The sequence below is a fragment of the Perognathus longimembris genome, chromosome 9 (assembly GCF_023159225.1).
Source record: "Perognathus longimembris pacificus isolate PPM17 chromosome 9, ASM2315922v1, whole genome shotgun sequence".
Lineage (NCBI taxonomy): Eukaryota > Metazoa > Chordata > Mammalia > Rodentia > Heteromyidae > Perognathus > Perognathus longimembris.
The window spans coordinates 26,333,326-26,350,816 of record NC_063169.1 but is presented as its reverse complement, the minus strand read 5'-3'; the positions used below and the strand labels follow the sequence as shown (position 1 = coordinate 26,350,816).

Here is a 17,491-nt window from a genome sequence, read left to right as displayed (position 1 = left end):
CCCCTTCAAGAACAAGAACAAGAAAAACTGGAGATCTCCCAAATTGGCCCACACAACCTCCTGCAAGGGTGCAGAAGGAGTGGACTCAAGTTGAAAGCGGGGCTCCAGAGGTACCCCTTCAAGGGTGCGAAGTCTGGGGCATCCCCCAGTCTCCCCAGGATTGCCGAGTAAGCACGTCTGCTTCGACAACCCCTTCAAGAAATAAGCAAAACAAAACAAACAAACAGATGCATTACAAGACAAATGAACAGCGCTGTTTTCTTACCTTCGGAGTCTGGGGTGGGGGGGGGGGCGGTCTCTGGGGCTATCCTGGACGAGCCCCCATATGTTGTGCCAAGTTGCAAGACCACCACCAAGAAGACCACCGAGACTCAGACATTCCGAAATGCAATAGCAAAGCAAGACTTTGTTCAAGCGGGGCCGCGGCCCGGGCCTTGTCCTACCCACCGACACAGCGGAGGTTAGGAGGCCACCTCCAGCTGCAATTACACAGAGCTTATAAAGGCAAAAGACAAAGTTACAGCAATCAGGTGTTTAAGCAAGCAAGATTATGAGTACAAATCTGATTGGTTCAGGGCTCGAGGCATTCTAGGGGTGGTTAGAGTTAAGCATTCCCAGTCGTTAGAGTTCTCAACCGGCTGGGTCCTAATAAGCTTGTCCTGGGTTTGCTCACAGGGCCTGCTTATCTCAGGTTTACGTGGTAAAGTGGGGTTCGTGTGGTAAAGTGGGGCCTGACTTCAAAGTCTGGTTCTTCATTTCCCCCCTTCAATATAACTGTAACCCCTCTGTCCATCACCTTTACAATAAAATAAAATAACTGGTATCTGGAGCCAGGTGCCAGTGGCTCACACCTGCAATCCTAGCTACTCAGGAAGCTGAGATCTGAGGATTATGGCTAGAAGCCGGCTTGGGCAGGAAAGTCCTTGAGACTCTTATCTCCAATTAATCACCAGAAAACTGATAGTGGCATTGTGGCTCAAAGTGGTAGAGTGCTAGCCTTGAGCAAAAAGAACTCTGGGACAGAGCCCAAGCCCTGAGTTCAAGCCCCAGGATGGCGCATACACACACAAAGAAAACCTGTGCTTATCTTTGAGATTCTAAGGAACCTAAGTTACATGTATGAAACCCCCGAGGTCAATGTTTAGGCTGAGGCTCAGGACGAAAACTTGGCAGCACTGGAGATTAGGACACTCTTCCCCTAGTACATCTTCTCACCCATGTAGCATGTGGGTGGGAGGAGCACGAGAGCCAGAGTCAGTTGACTGGAGGAGTGAGTCTATATGCCTAGAACACATGAAACCGTCTCTTCATTCCTCAGTTTCCTCTTCTGTAAGATGGGCCTCACAATATGTCTACCTTATGGGGTGCTTGGGAGGAGTGAATGAATGAACACACGCAAGACGCTTGGTTTTCTTTCTTGGCAGTACCTGAACTCACTTGGTAAACAGCTACTCTAACATAGAGCCACTCTGCCAGCCTTTTTTTGGATTAGTTATTTTTGAAATAGGGTCTCTTTTTATGTCTAAACCATCTTGGGCTCCAATCCTCCTATTTGTGCTTCCTCACAGTACAGGAGATAGCAGGCACTTTTCACCATCCCCAACTGTTGAGTGAGATGGAGTCTCTCAAACCTTTTTTATTCTTTTATCCCTCTTTTTCTTTCTCACTTTTCCTCTCTCTCTCTCTCTCTCTCTCTTTCTTTCTTTCTTCCTCTCTCTCTCTCACTCCCCTCTCTTTTCTCTTTCCCTCCCTCCCTCCCTCCCTCCCTCCCTCCCTCCCTCCCTCCCTCCCTCCCTCCCTCCCTCCCTCCCGCCCTCCCTCCCTCCCTTCCTCCCTCCCTTCCTCCCTCCCTTCCTTCCTTCCTTCTTTCCATCCATCCATGTCATGCTGGCTTAGAAGTATGATCCCCCTATCTCTGCATCTATTGTAGCTAATTACAGGCAGAGCCAGTGCTTGCAGCTTGTAAGACTCTTTAAGATGGTGCTAAGCATGCAACAATCATCTCATAAGCACAAGTTCTGCTGTCACCCCCTCTTGCCTCTTTCTACCACCAGAACCTGTGGGGAGTCAGGCTGAACTGGCATTGAGGATAACAGATAGAACCAGGGTAAACCAATGCTTCAAAAACCTTTTCCTCTTAGCATCCATAGTACGTATTCTTTTCTCCTGACCCTGTTTCTTCCCTAGCCAGTCCTGGGAGCATGGAAATGACAGCAGTCACATTCTTTAGTCAAGTCATTCACTGAAGAATCAGACTTTTCTATTTCTTTTCTTTTTTCTTCCTTTGTTTGTCAGTACTGGAGCTTGAACTCAGAGCCTGGGCACTATCCCTTAGCTTTTTCTACTCACACTCAGAGGCATTCCAGCTTTCCTCGTAAGTCAGCCCCTGCCTGGGGTCCTGTTTACACCCAGCCTGTCCCTGTGCACTAGGTGAGGTCTTTGCTTTCTGGCTTTTTTCTATTTTCTTTCTTTTTTTTTTTTGCCAGTCCTGGGGCTTGGACTCAGGGCCTGAGCACTGTCCCTGGCTTTTTTTTTTTTTTTTTGCCTGTCCTAAGGCTTGAACTCTGGGCCTAGGCACTGTCCTTGAGTTCCTTTTGCTCAAGGCTATCACTACCACTTAAGCCACAACACCACTTCTGGCCTTTTCTGTGATTAATTGGTGATGAGAGTCTCACAAACTTTCCTGCCCAGGCTGACTTCAAACCATGATCCTTGATCTTAGCCTCCACAGTAGCCAGGATTGCAGGCATAAGCACCAGCACCCAGCCTGGAGTCTTGCTTTTTTTTCCAGACTGATCTCCACCTCCCCAGTATCTGGAAGTCCCTATACTCAGTTTTCTATGTTAGGCCCTATCTCCAGATTCCACTGCACTGGGGTCAAGGCTTCAGTATGTAAACTCTGGGGTCAGATATTCATTGCATACAAACATTCGCTTGATAGCAGAAAAAGCCTTTCCTTCTCTGTTTACATGCACAAGACTTTCCTCTTGGGGCTTAGCTTCTCCACCAGTCATAAGAGGATGCAACTGAGAACGTTCCCCTGGAGCCCCTGCTGTCTAGGCTCTGTGTCTAGCCTTTCTATGGAACCGTCCCAGCCTGGTCTGTGTTTTCTGGTTGCTCAGAAGCACTTGTGTCTGAATAGACTCATCTTCCTCAGCACACGAGTATCTGCTCACACCTGGGATGAACCCTCCTGAGCTTCAAGGTGCCTCAAGGGGCTTGCAGAGTCTTTGCAAGGGTCAGTTACACAATGTCAAGGTCCTGGCCCCACCCTAATCAGCCATGAGCATTTAAAGAGCCCAGGGTAGGTCGCAGGAGGCTGAGCCTAGTCACCCACAGAGAAAGGTCACATTTCCTCTCATCTTAGACCTGGTCTTCTTTTTTAATGAATGCTTTTTATAGCCCACTTTCTTGGGATGAACTTTGTTCTTAATTAAGGATTCTAATTTTAACGTGAGCTCTGACCTCTTTCTTTCCAGACTCCTCCTCCTGCTTTGACAGCCTGCCCTGGCTAGAAATGAAGATCCTTTATTGTTTGTGATCTCTGTTTTTCCTTTATCTCAAACTGATGCTTTAGTGAGACCATGAGCAGCTTCATCCTGATGGAATCTTGATAAAAGCCCTTGGATCTTTATTTTCTTTTTAAGATCCAGGACTGGGACTCGAACTCTGTATCTGACACTTTGGCTCATTGCTAGTGCTCTACCAACAGAGCCATACCTCTAACCTTCCCATCCATGGGTCCCATCCATGCCTCTTATTCATGTAGGTGGGGCTCAGGTAAGCCATGCTCAAGCCTTCCATCACACAGAGCAAAGGGACGCCAGTACCTCCTTTCGCGTGTGGAGAGGCAGGAATTTGGTCGGTGCTCTGGACAGAAGTTACTTTCTACTGCAGAATGTTGTTTTTCCTGGAAGTCACTGTTGGTATGATAGGAGTCCCTGTGCTTCCAGCAGGTGGGGCCATGCTCTTCTCTGAGTGGTAGCACACCCAAATGCACACATTGCTGAGCGCATGGATGTGGCTGGCAAGCCTTAGGAAGCAGCTGCTGCCCATCAGTGGAACAGATAGTGAATTGGAATGACATGACACATGCAGTGTGTTAGGATCTAACAAATACACACTGGACAAGAGAAATACCAAGTGACACAGTATAGTTTAATACCATTAATAGTAGGCTTGAGAGCAAATCAACATTTCTGTTGTCCCTGGCAACAAATAAAGAATATTCCACATAATGGAAGGCAAGGAAAGGTGAATAACCAAATTCAAGAGTGGCCACTTCTAGGATGGCTGCCAATGCTCATGACAGTAATCCTAGTTCCTCGGGAGGCTGAGATCTGAGGATTCCAATTTGAAGCCAGCCCAGGCAGGAAAGTCCATGTGACTCCAATTAACTACCAAAACTCCAGAAGTGAAGCTGTGGTTCAAGTAGTATAATGTCAGCCTTGAGTGGAAAAAGCTAAGCAATAGTGCCCAGGCCCTAAGTTTAAGTCCTGGTATACTGGTATCTTTAAAAAAAAGGAAAGAGTGGGTACTTTAGTGAAAGGAAAGTGAGGTCTTAGGTATTCTTAAGAGACATTAATGGTTTCTCTTTTTTGTTGTTTTGGTTTTGTTGTTTAGTTTTTGTTTCTTTGGTACTACTGAGGTTTGAACTCAGGGCTTCACACTTGCTAGGCTGGTGCTCTCTAGCTTGGGCTACACCCCAGCCCTTTTGGCTCTGTTTGTTGTTGTTTGCTTGCTGTATTGGGGCTTGAACTCAGGGCTTTGTGCTCTCAATTGGTTTTTCTCTCATGGCTGGTTCTCTGCAAATTGAGAACCACACATCCATTTCCAGGTTTTTGTTTGTTTGTGAGACTCTTATCTCTGGATACTGGGAAAACAGATTTGCTGGTTCTGAACCACAGTTCTCAGATATTATCTTCCTAAGCAGCTGGAATTATAGGCACGAGCCACCAGTACCTGGTTATTTTTGAGATAGGATCTTACTTTTTGCCAAGGCTGACCTGAACCATAATCTTCCTATTTATACTAGCTAGGATGACAAGCCTATGTCACCACACCCAGCCTTTTCTTTTCTTTTTCTTTTTGGTTGGTTGTGGTGCTTGAACTCAGAGCCTGGGAGCTGTCCCTGAGATTTTCTGCTCAAGGCTAGCATTTGACCATTTTGAGCCATAGCTCTACCTTGGGGTTTCTGGTGGTTAATTGGAAAAAAAAGAGTCTCACAGTCTTTCCTGCCCATGTTGGCTTTGAACCACTATCCTCAGATCTCAGCCTCCTGAGTACTGGGATTACAGGCTTGAGCCACCAGTGCACCGTCAGCTTTTTCTATTAAGGTAAGTTCTTGTGAAGATTTTGTCCAGGTAGCCTGGAACTTACATCCTCCCATGCTTGCCTCCTATGTAGCTGGATTTCAGGTAGGAGCCACCATGATGACTGAGCCTCATTTAGTTACTTCTCAGTTTGCTACTTACAAGTGAGGAAGAGAAATTATATGCTAAAGGAAAACTTCACATTTCCAGCATATTTTGTTCATCGATTACAATGCCAATAGCCAGAGCTAACAAATGCCTGTCAAAGCAGAGGGATGAGGGGAAGTGACATCCTTCAACACAGTTGTACAATCCTTGTTCTGGCCTCCTGCTCCCTCAGGCTGTTTTTGATGTCATGTTCTGAAATCAGTGTTTGCTTTCCATTAACAGCATGGCCGGACCCCCCTGCATCTTGCTGCCAATAAGGGCCATCTTTCTGTGGTCCAGATCTTGCTGAAGGCTGGCTGTGACCTCGATGTGCAGGATGATGTGAGTAGAAGCCATCACTTTATATGAGGAGGGTTGCAAGGGAGCTTGTCTGCCTAATGAAATTTTGTTCTCTTACCCTGGCTAGCCTTGAACCATAATCACCCAGTCTCCACCTCCCACATAGTAGTACAGGCTCAAGCCCTCATACCTTCCTGGACGTATGGTAGAATTCTTCCAAGAAATAAGAGGTTTTGTGAGCAACACCAGGTCTTGGAGAGTTTGCCCTCATTGTAACACCTTCCTGATTCACCTCTAATAACTCTGGCTAGAAAGTTGTAGTCAAGCCAGGTGCTGGTGGTTCACAGCTGTAATCCTAGATACTCGGGAAGCTGAGATCTGAGGATTGTGGTTCAAAAGCCAGCCTGAGCAGGAGAGTCCATGAGATCCTTACCTCCAGTTTAACCACCAGAAAACCAGAAGTGGAGCTGTGGCTCAAAGTGGTACAGCATTAGCCTTGAGCAAAAGAACTTAGGAACAGCACTCAGGCCTGGAGTTCAAGCCCTACAACTGACAGAAAAAAAGAAAAGAATGTGGTAGTCAAGCATCAGGCCCTTCAGCTGTGCTTTTAAGTTTAAGTTTACCAAAGTGCTTTCAAGTTTCCTTGTACCTTTGTGCAGTGTCCTAAGACTTGGCAAACACATTTACAAGTGAGAACAGCGTGCAAAGAAATGACTGTGGCGTTGTGTTCTGCGTAGGCAGAAGGCCATCTAGTGGTGCTCATGAATCTCTGGCTTATCCGACCTGTAAGGTCATCAAGGATGTTATTTTCCAAAGATACTCATTTTACTTTAAGCTGATGATTTTTACCTTGGGTCATACGACTATATTTTTCTGTACTATAACCCACATTACATTCCTGGCCCATATCATCTCCCTAGATGATAGGAGGGAAACACAGGGACAAGGGAGAGATGTTGACCACAGGAAAGGTGGAGCCTGTGCTGTTGGCATACACAGTTGAATCATCTAGTCTTCTAATGAAAGCTCTGGTTTGCCACGGTTGCAATGGCAGGCATGCTAGCTCAATCCCTTCTTAGAGCCTGAGCTCTGAGGATCTCCGTGTACTCATTCAGGAAGCCCCATCCTAATTTCTTAGCACTGCTGCTCTTTCTGTTGGGTGAGATCCGAAGCAAAACAGGCAGAAATTGTCACAAACAGGCAAGGTGCAACTACAGGTAGGCAGAAAGAAAGCTTTCTCTGGTTTGAGATAGGAACATCCTCTTTCTTTTATTAGAATTACTTTCTTGCATCTTTGTCTTGCCTTAGACAATGCATGCCTTTGCTTCTCCCATTTAAAATAAAACAAAAGAGAATAGCAGGGCTGGGAATATGGCCTAGCGGTAAAGTACTTGCCTCGTATACATGAAGCCCTGAGTTTGATTCCTCAGCACCACATATATAGAAAAAAGCCGGAAGTGGCGCTGTGGCTCAAGAGGTAGAGTGCTAGCCTTGAGCAAAAAGATGTCAGGGACAGTGCTCAGGCTCAGTCCATGCTCCAGGACTGGCAACAAAAACAAACAACAGAAAAAAAAAAGACAATAGCAAACACTGTAAAACCCATTTGAGAGTAGGTAAGGTAGAACATTTAGTGTCTGATTCTTGGCTTCTGTTGATGATCAGCCTTGAAATATATTCAAGAGCTCCAAGAAGAAATCTCTTCATGCTCTTTAAAGAAGCTCCTGGGGAAAAAAAACACTCCTTTAAAAGTAAACTATCTTGGGGCTGGGGATATAGCCTAGTGGCAAGAGTGCCTGCCTCAGATACACGAGGCCCTAGGTTCGATTCCCCAGCACCACATATACAGAAAACGGCCAGAAGCGGCGCTGTGGCTCAAGTGGCAGAGTGCTAGCCTTGAGCGGGAAGAAGCCAGGGACAGTGCTTAGGCCCTGAGTCCAAGGCCCAGGACTGGCCAAAAAAAAAAAAAAAGTAAACTATCTTGACTGATGAGTAGAAATAGAGAATGTTAGCGGGGCATCAGTGACTCACACCTGTAATCCTAGCTATTCAGGAGGCTGAGATCTGAGGATCACAGTTCAAAGCCAACCAGCCTGGATAGGAAAGTCTGTGAGACTCTTATCTTCAATTAACCAGAAAAAAAATTAAAGTGAATCTGTGGTTCAAGTGGTAGAGCTCCAGCCTTGAATGACAGTGCCTAGTACCAGAGTTCAAGTGCCATTACCTACATGTGCGCGCACACACACACACACACACACACACACATACACACACAGAGAGAGAGAGAGAGAAAGAATACATTAATGTCATAAAGAATTTACTGCAAACTTTACATTCTACAGCTACTGATCTTTATGGCATGGTAAGGACTGAGAATTAGTTGAAGAATGACCTCTAGTGGCTACAAGTGGGACTATTATGAATTGCAACCCATGGAAGCCAGTTCTTTAGAATATGCAAATTATCTCTTGCTTCAAGCCAATCCCCTCAACCTTCAGTGGAGCACTAATGTTATCTCTGATTGGTCAATGAACGATCACCTGGCCCCCACTTCACAAATAGTCCAAGATATTGTGGCCACAGTAAACGATGTAAAGGAAGCAAAAAACAAGAGACACCAGAGAAGCAAGGCTGGGAAGAGCCCTAGAAGATCAGAGAGAGAAGAGGTCAGCACCTTGCTTTGGGCACCTACTTTGGTAGCATGTCTGCTTGTGCCCCCAAGGGGTGAGGAATTCCTCCCAAAGAGGGGTGCCCTCCATCCCAGCATGACTGGCATTTCTTTCAGGAGCTTATCTTTGAATACTCCCTGTATTCTTCCACACTGAAGACAGAAATAGAAGCCTTTCAAAACAAAGACCTCAGAGGTTCCAGAGATGTTTTTGTTTGCTTGTTTGTTTGTTTGTTTTTTATAAGCAGAGCTGAGCCAGAGCTTTTATGTGAGGAACTGAGATGTCTTAGGAAAAGGGAGGGCAGACAGTGGTTGTTCCTCTGCAAACAGGTCAGCATGTTCCACATTAAAGTGCCAAATTGTAAGGTCGTTGGCTCTTCCAACTTCTGGCTGCAGCATTTTTTCCTTTACTTCTGTAATTAATCATTCAACAAATAGTGGCCAGGCTCTGTGCTAAGCACTTAGCTTGCATAATGAGGCAGCTCCAACCTCTCAGACACCTGTTTCTCTCCCCATAGTCCCCCACCCCCACCCCATTTCCTAAGGTTAATTGGCTTCAGAGGTTGGGAACAGCTTTGAGTGAATGCACAGAGCCTTGATGACCTGAATTCTGACCCAACCGGGGTACCTAGCTGGTTTTTCCAGGCAGAGCAATATAGTCAGAGAATTAGATGCCATGACACTTGGTGCTTAGTAAGGCATCAGTTAGTACCCACTGAATTAATGGTGGTGGAAGAGCTGTATTTTCCCTGACACTCCCTTTCAAAGTTTCAGAATTGATATAGCAATAGAGGTTGTGGCTGCTTGCATTCATTAGATATAGTAGATCACTGTGGGGTGTGTGTGTGTGTGTGTGTGTGTGTGTGTGTGTGTGTGTGTGTTCAAAGAGGAAATCTCTCAACAGTAACTTTTAATTTTGAAGGAGGCAAGAGTGATCAGCAGTTAACTGGCTGATTCAGCTGAGCATCTCAAATGTTAAGCTGTGTGACTTGTGTTGTGTTCAAGGGAGAGCAGTTTCAAGATGATAACCTGAGTGAGCCCTTTTTCCTGTGATTGTCTCTCAGAGCCTTTCATTCTCATCTTGGTAACTTAAAAATGGCTTTTTTGTGTGCCAGTACTGGAGCTTGAACTACTTACTGTTAGACTTTTTTTTCTCTCAAACCTGGCACTTTACCACTTCAGTCACAACTCCACTCCTAGCCTTTTGGTGAATTGGAGATAAGAGTCTCACAGACTTTGCTGCCTGGGCTGACTATGAACCGTGATAATCAGATCTTAGGTCTCCTGAGTAGCGAGAATTCCAGACGTGAACTACCAAGCAGGCTGAATTCAGCACTGCAATTAGAGGAAAGAGTCAAGTTCCCATTAGTGCCTCAAGGAGAAATATAGTTGGTAATCTAAGGATGTATTCCCAGAAAAAAGAGAATGAAGAGCAGTCTCCCCAAAACCAGCTTGAGTCCAACTCATGCTTGATAACAGGTATATAATTTGTTCACTGATTTGCAGTAGCCGAAAGCAATGCAGAAAAGCATCTGGTGTGGTGGTCCAGTGAGACCTGCCTCAACCTGATTTCGAGAGGTGGGGGAAAGGTGCAGAAGGACAATGAACAGGAGGCCATGGCAGTGCTAAGGAGCCCGGGCTTTCCTCTTAATCTTCACTTCCCAAGTAGATGAATTTATAGAGGGGAGCTACTGTACTAGGCTTGTTACCTATCTTACGATGTTTCTCTTGCCTCACTTGGGTTGAGAACTAGCAATGGCCAGGAATGTGTACTTTGTGAATCTATGCTTTGTTGGGAAATTTCCTTTGTGTCAATCTTACCAACTGAATCTCCAAAAGGGAAAGGAAGAGGATTTCCAACTGTGTGTGTGTGTGTGTGTGTGTGTGTGTGTGTGTGTGTGTGTGTTTGTGAGTGACTGGGATTTAAACTCAAGGCCTCCTGCTACACAGATGCTCTACCACTTGAGCCAGATCCCCAGCCTGGATTTTGCTTTAGTTACTTTTCAGGTAGTATCTTATCTTCCTATCTGGGCCAGCCTTGACTGTAATCCTCCTATTAGTACCCCCTGCGTAGCTGGGATCATAGGTGCTACCTTGCCCAGTATTTTACTTGAGATGGGGTCTCATTAACTTTTTGCCCTGCTTGTCTTTGAAATCCAATCCTCCTGATCCCAAACAACTGGGATTACAGGAATGAGCCATCATTCCTGGCTAGCCCAGGGCTAGATCTTCAACCAAGGTGAAGATCTTGAGGCTTAGAGAGGTGACTCTAGTAGAGGTAGATCTCGCTTCAAGGCTATGCACACCCAAGGTCTTCTGGTCACCTGGCCCTATTCTCATTCCTCTCTGCCAGAAAATCTCCACACTGTTCACTGATCTCTCCTTTCAAGTCTACACCACAGGCTTGACTATGTTTGCCTCAACTTGACTTCGTGAATATGTGTCAGGGAGAACTTGTGCTTAGAGGCCTGGAAGTCTCTCCTTACATCTGACCTTATCTCTGTAGCATTCAGTCCTTTCCCCCAGTGTACTTAGGGTCACGAATCAAGTTCCCTTTGGTGCCTCAAGGAGAAATACAGTTGACAATGTAAGGAATGTTCTCGGAGAAAAGGGGCCCAATTGAAGCATAAATCAGCAAGCATGTTGCCCCTCAGAATCCCAGAAGAGGCTTTTTGAAAATATGCAGGGAGAGGCCACAGTCCTTAAGTTTTCAGATGAAACAGCAAACCCTTGCCTGCTCTTGGCGACTGCCTGTCATCAAAGCAGGAGTGTGACTCACTGACATAGCTGCAGAGCAATCTCCCATAAACCAGCACAGGAGGACTTGGGCCTCACAGGCAGTTTCACCGCACCGCACATACAGCCCAGCTCCCAGACCCGCACTTCCCTCATGTGGGAGTCATCTGACCCTGGGTGACAGGACCAGGCCCAGCCCTTGGTTTTGAGGTTGCTCTCCGAGGCCCAGGATTGTTGTTGCCATCACTGCTCTGCCATGTGCGTGGTCTCCTGGCCCCTGCTGGCCATGCCCTTCTGCAGGGAACCCATGTGCTGGGTGGAAGGGCAGGAGGCGCCCTGGTATCTGAGTGGAAGAGCTATGGCGGTAGGGATATTGGGGTGCCGGGGAAACTGCCTGCTGCTTTTGACTCTGTGTCACTTTACAGGGGGACCAGACAGCCTTGCACCGGGCCACAGTGGTGGGGAACACGGAGATCATCACAGCCCTGGTCCAGGAGGGCTGTGCCCTGGACAGACAGGACAAGGTGAAGCGGGTCCTATCATCTGCTTGCTCCTAGATCAAGAATTGGGGGGCCTAGAGGACTTGGGGAACCCCTTTGGCTACCCAAGATGCTATTCCTGTCTTACCATTCATAATTCAACATGATGGAATGAGCTCAGCTTTCCTTGAAGCCATCTGAGAGCCCGTGGAATACTGTAGGAGCCCCCCAGGCCACGTTGGCTATCATGAGAAGAGTCAGGCCTTAAGTAATGTGCTTGCTTTTTTATTTTCCCCTGAGGACAGGACTGAAATATGGTATCTGATGCTTCTGCTCACTGGCTGGTGCTCCACTACCTGAGCCATGCTGAGCCATGCCCCCAGCCCCGAGTAATGTGCTTTCTGCCCTGTGTGCTCCTTAGGACGGGAATACAGCCCTGCATGAAGCCTCCTGGCATGGGTTCAGCCAGTCAGCCAAGCTGCTTGTTAAAGCCGGAGCCAACTTGCTTGCCAGGAACAAGGTGAGGCTGGGCAGGTGCTGGGAGGGGCCCCTCCTGTGTGAGGATGCCTATGGGCCTCTCTGCCTGTCTCTGTCTCTCAGTGAGCAGAGCAAGTGCTTGGTGGGATGAGTAGAGCCTGGAACTCACAAGGTCATTCGCAGAGAAGGGCAGAAGCAGATCATGGTCCAGTCCAGGACCTTGCCCACCAGCAGTGTAGAGACGCTCCTGCCAGAAGCCTACATCAAATTACCATCTCCATCAGGCACCAGTAACTCATGCCTGGAGTCCTAGCAAACTCAGGAGACTGAGATCTGAGGATCATGGTTTCAAGCCAGCCTGGGAAGAAAAGTCCATGAGACTTAACTCCAATTAACTACCAAGAAACCTGGAAGTGGAGCTGTTGCTCAAGAAGTAGAGTTCTTGCCTTAAACAGAAAACTCAGGGTTAGCACCCAGGTCCTGAGTTCAAGCCCCAGGACTGGCATACACAAAAATTCTTGTCTGGGCACAGCCTGTGGCCTGCTGGAAGGCTGTGCCCTTCATTGTTCCTCAATAAACAGTCCTAGCCTATGGGGAAAAAATATCTTGTCTATTGGGAGAGCATAGCAGCAGAGAATTGACACTAAACCTATCAGCAAAGAACTTGAAAATCCTATCACCAGTGGCAGCAAGAGTGCGTGGCATGGCGTGGCTTCTTCAGAAGCTGCTATGCTAGGCAGCAGCATGGGAGCAGGTGCCGTTGGCCAGCAAGTTGGCAAAATGAAGTTTAAAAACCTTAAAAATTGTTCTGCCAGTTGAGGGTTAACTTGGTGTTGGGGTTGGCCTCAGCCCTGTAAGACCACTATTTCAGTCCCCAGCACCACCCCAAGAAAGGCAGGTCTAGATTTGTACCCAGTAGCTGCCCTCCTAGGATAGGAAAGGGAAGGGAAAAAGAAAAAGGCTGGGGATGCAGCTCAGCAGTAGAGCACTTGTGTGGCACACATGAAGCCCTGTGTTCAATCCCCAGCACCACACATATCCAGAGGCGTAAAACATGCTGGTAAAAATACCTGCAAACCAACTGCACTACTCAGGAGACAGATGTAAGGGTCACAGTTCAGAACCATCCTGGGCAAAAAAGAAAGCCTGTGAGACTCTTTATCATTAATTAACCAAGATGCAACAAGTGGAGCTTTGGCTCCGTGGTAGACCACCAGCTTTGAGCCAAAAGGCCAAGGGAGAGCACAAGGCCTTAGGTTCAAGCCCCAGTATTGGCACACATACTCAAAAAAGCATGATAAGTATTCTTAAGATGAGGAAGTAGTAGAGAGTAGTGGTAAGGGTTTGAAAGAGACTGAGAATTTCCCACAGTGCACTTGCATCTGTGGCATCATGGGATGGTGATGTATTGAAGCTGATATGCTAGGATAGGGTCTGGGGGCTGCATCATGGAGGCTGTGAACAGCATTTAGTAATTTTTCTAAAACACACAGTCTGTGGAGCAGTTCACAACACAGTAGGGTTTGACAGTGACTATCTCTAGCCCTTGCACACACATCTCCATGGCAGATCTTCAACCACAAAGTCAGGAGCAAGATCTAGTATTAACTAGTTGTGCCAGAAGGAGTCTGCACCAAGGTCATGACTTCTTTGAGGCCTCGCTTGCTGCCTACTAAAGGTGGAGATGCACCAGTGAACTCTGAAAAGCAGGATGTGGCTCAGTGGCTTGCTTCCATTCCTTTGGTTTATTAGAGCGTGGGGAAGCAAGCCAGCCTTGTTCTCATGGCAACAGGGATGGAATAGTGGTCTTCCTTTGGTCATCGCCTTTACTCTCATCCATCTCTGTTCTCTCTCTCACCATTTTCGTGTCTCCGGACATTCTTCATGTCTCTTCTGCCCCCGCCCCCCCCCCCCGCCCCCTGTTTTGTGCTTATTGTAATCGTCTTGCATTACTTCAGAAGCTTTTTGAGTAGTGCTTTTTCTATCCTGCTCTTCCTCTGCTTAGAATCCTTCAGATGAAGCTCCCCAGTGCGCTCCCATGCCTGTGTCCTTGTGCTTGGTGGTGATGCTGGGGTTTGGTTCAGGGCTTTGTGTTTGCTAGGCAGGCACCCTCAGCACTGGTCTTTTGCTGCGATTTTTTTTTTTAAGTCATGCCACTTTTTATTGTTGTTGTTGCCAGTCCTGGGGCTTGAAATCAGGGCCTGAGCACTGTCCCTGGCTTCTTTTTGCTCAAGGCTAGCACTCTACCACTTGAGCCACAGCACCACTTCTGGCTTTTTCTGTTTATGTGCTGCTGAGGAATCGAACCCAGGGCTTCATGCATGCAACGCAAGCATTCTACCACTAAGCCACATTCCCAGCTCTAAAGTTATGTCACTTTAATTGAGATTAGAAAGATAAGGAGATAAAAGGCAAGAGGAACATAAAAAGAATCATGTTTGTTAAGGAAGTTTTGAAATACATCCTAGAGTTCAGTGGGCTCTTCCTTTTGTGTTTGGTTCATATATGCAGGTAAAAGACTTGCGGTTCCCTGTCTGATAAAGTAGTAGGAGTAGCTGTGGGCAAAATCCCACACACCTACATGCATTCAAATAGAAGAAAACAAGCATACATAATATACGCATGCACATAAACAAAAAAAAAGCAAGCACATGAAACACGTGCACACAGAGAAACATTTGCTGGTCATTTTATTTAAAAAATTACTTTATTGTTGTTTTAGAGGTGATTTACAACAAGGTTACCTTTCTGTACGTCAGGTGATAAGTACATTTCTTTCCTTTTGCTTAGTATCAGCTGTACCCTCATCCCTGTCATTTTCTCCCTCCCACGAGTTGCTTGGTTCATTTTCATCACTGTCCAGTGCAGCCAATGGGCCCTGCTGCTCCACATTTTCACCCACTTTCCATTGATTCTGTGCCCTCCCCCACCTTCCCTCAGATGTGCATGTGTATACACCGTGTATGAGGTGAAGAATACGGAGTCCTCTAAAAACAGATACATTAAGGAAAGGTCCTTTGTTTCCTTATCTTTGGAGTTCATTTCAGTATGTATATAATTTTACATACATATGAGGAGGTGCCTGGGTGTTACAATTTGGTGCTTTTCTCCTAAGACTATCCTCTTTTGGTCTCTCTGTGTGTGGGTATCTAGAATCCTGTATACTTTGTCATATCATGTTGCATTTTAAATCTAACATCCGTATATCAGGAAGAACACATGCCATTTGTCTCTCTGATCTTGGCTTACTTGGCTCAACATGATTTGTTCTAGTTCCATCCATTTCCCTGTGAATGCCATTATTTTATCCTTTTAATGGCTGTGTAAAATTTCATTGTATATAGGTACCACATTTTTTGGATCCATTCATTTATTGTGGGGCATCTGGGTTGTTTCCATATCTTGGCTATTGTGAACAGTGCAGCAATTAACACAGAGGTACAGTTGTCCTTCTCGTATTCTGATTCCTATTGCTCAGGGTAGATGTCTAGGAGTGGCATGGCTGCATCATAGGGAAGATCCATGTTTATTTTGTTGGTTTGTTTGTTTATTTATTTATTTATTTATTTGCCAGGATTGGGCCTTAGACTCAGGGCCTGAGCACTGTCCCTGGCTTCTTTTTGCTCAAGGCTAGCACTCTGCTACTTGAGCCACAGCGCCCCTTCTGGCCATTTTCTGTATATGTGGTGCTGGGGAATTGAACCCAGGGCCTCATGTATATGAGGCAATCACTCTTGCCACTAGGCCATATCCCCAGCCCCTCCATGTTTATTTTTTGAGGAACCTCCAGACTGCTTTCCAGGGTAGTTGTACTAGTTTACATTCCCACCAGCAGTGCAGTAGGGTTCCTTTTTCTCCATATCCCTGCCAGCATTTGTTGTTGTAAGATGGTATCTCCAGGTTGTTTTGATTTGCATTACCTTTATGGCTAGGGATGATGAGCATTTCCTCACATGTTTCTTTGTTATCTTTTCTTTCTTTTTCTCCTCCTCCTCCTCCTCCTCCTCCTCCTCCTCCTCCTCCTCCTCCTCCTCCTCCTCCTCCTCCTCCCCCTCTCCCCCTCCCCCTCCTCCTCCTCCTCCCCTCCCCTCCTCCTCCCCCCTCCCCTTCTTTTTTCTTTTTGCCAGTCCTAAGCCTTAGACTCAGGGCTTGAGTACTGCCCCTGTTTTCTTTTTTGCTCAAGGCTAGCACTCTGCCACTTGAGCCACAACGCCACTTCTGGCTGTTTTCTGTACATGTGGTGCTGGGGAATTGAACCCAGGGCTCATGTATACAAGGCAAGCACTCTTGCCACTAAGCCATATCCCCAGCCACTTACCTCTTCTTCTGAGAAGTCTCTCTTTAGCTCCCTTGACCATTTAGGGATTCGTTTATTAGGTTTGGGAGGGATTAGGTTCTTGAGCTCTCTGTATATATTGGATATTAGGCATTTGTCTGATGTATTGCTGGTAAAGATCTTTTCCCAATTGGTTGGCTGTATTTTTAGTTTAGTGGCTATGTCTTTAGCTGTGCAAGAACTTCTTATTTTGATGTAGCCCCATTTGTTAAGTCTCTCTCCAATCTGCTGTGCCCCTGGGACTGTATTCAGGAAGTTCCTGTCTGCCTATAAGTTCTAGTGTCTCTCCTACTCCGTCTTGCAGTAGTTGCAGAGCTTTGAGTCTGATGTTGAAGTCTTTACTCCATTTTGAGTTGATGATAGTTCATGGTGACAAGCAGGGATCCACTTTTGGTTTTCTGTATGTGGCTGCCCAGGTTTCTCAGCAGCAATAGTTGAAGAGGTTATGTTTTTGCCACTGTTTGTCTTTGGCTCCTTTGTTGAATATCAGATGATTGTAAGTATGTGGTTTTATTTTGGGTCTTCTAATCTGTTCCATTGATCTTCGGGTCTATTTTTTGCGCCAATAGCAAGCTGTTTTTGTTATTATTTTCCAGTCATTTTTGAAATAGGGCCTTGCTCCTTACCTGAACAAGCATGTAGACCTTGATCCACCTGTTTTAGGCTTCCTGTAGCCGTTAGGATGACAAGCATGTGCTATCATATCCAGCTTTGGTCATATTTTTTTTTCTGTCAGATTTTTGAGGTAGAATTTCCATGCATAAATTTTATCATTTTATGTAAGAAAGCAAATTACACTGTGACTGTGAGCCATTGTATACTACTAGGTAATCACTACCACAGATATAGAATGCTTCCATCCCCTAAAATAAGGTCCTTTGTATACTTAGTTGGAAATCTCTCAATCATCCCCCACACCCCCACCCCCAGCCCCAGGAGCTGAGGGTTAATGACAGCTAGAACTCCTGCACCTGTTCAGATTCCACACTCAGCATCCTTGCCTCCGAAGCCGCCTACTGGACCCCCACCAGGAGGCAGA

The 17,491-nt window shown here is 46.3% G+C and overlaps 1 protein-coding gene across 1 annotated transcript in view; it reads left to right on the top strand.

The window, feature by feature from the left end:
• Ankrd6 (ankyrin repeat domain 6) overlaps positions 1-17,491 on the top strand; it is a 152,582-nt gene that overhangs the window by 112,533 nt on the left and 22,558 nt on the right. The window contains exons 3-5 of the mRNA XM_048353843.1: positions 5,703-5,801; positions 11,586-11,684; positions 12,061-12,159. Of these exons, the coding sequence (XP_048209800.1) occupies positions 5,703-5,801; positions 11,586-11,684; positions 12,061-12,159 (297 nt within the window). The remainder of the gene's footprint in view (positions 1-5,702; positions 5,802-11,585; positions 11,685-12,060; positions 12,160-17,491) is intronic.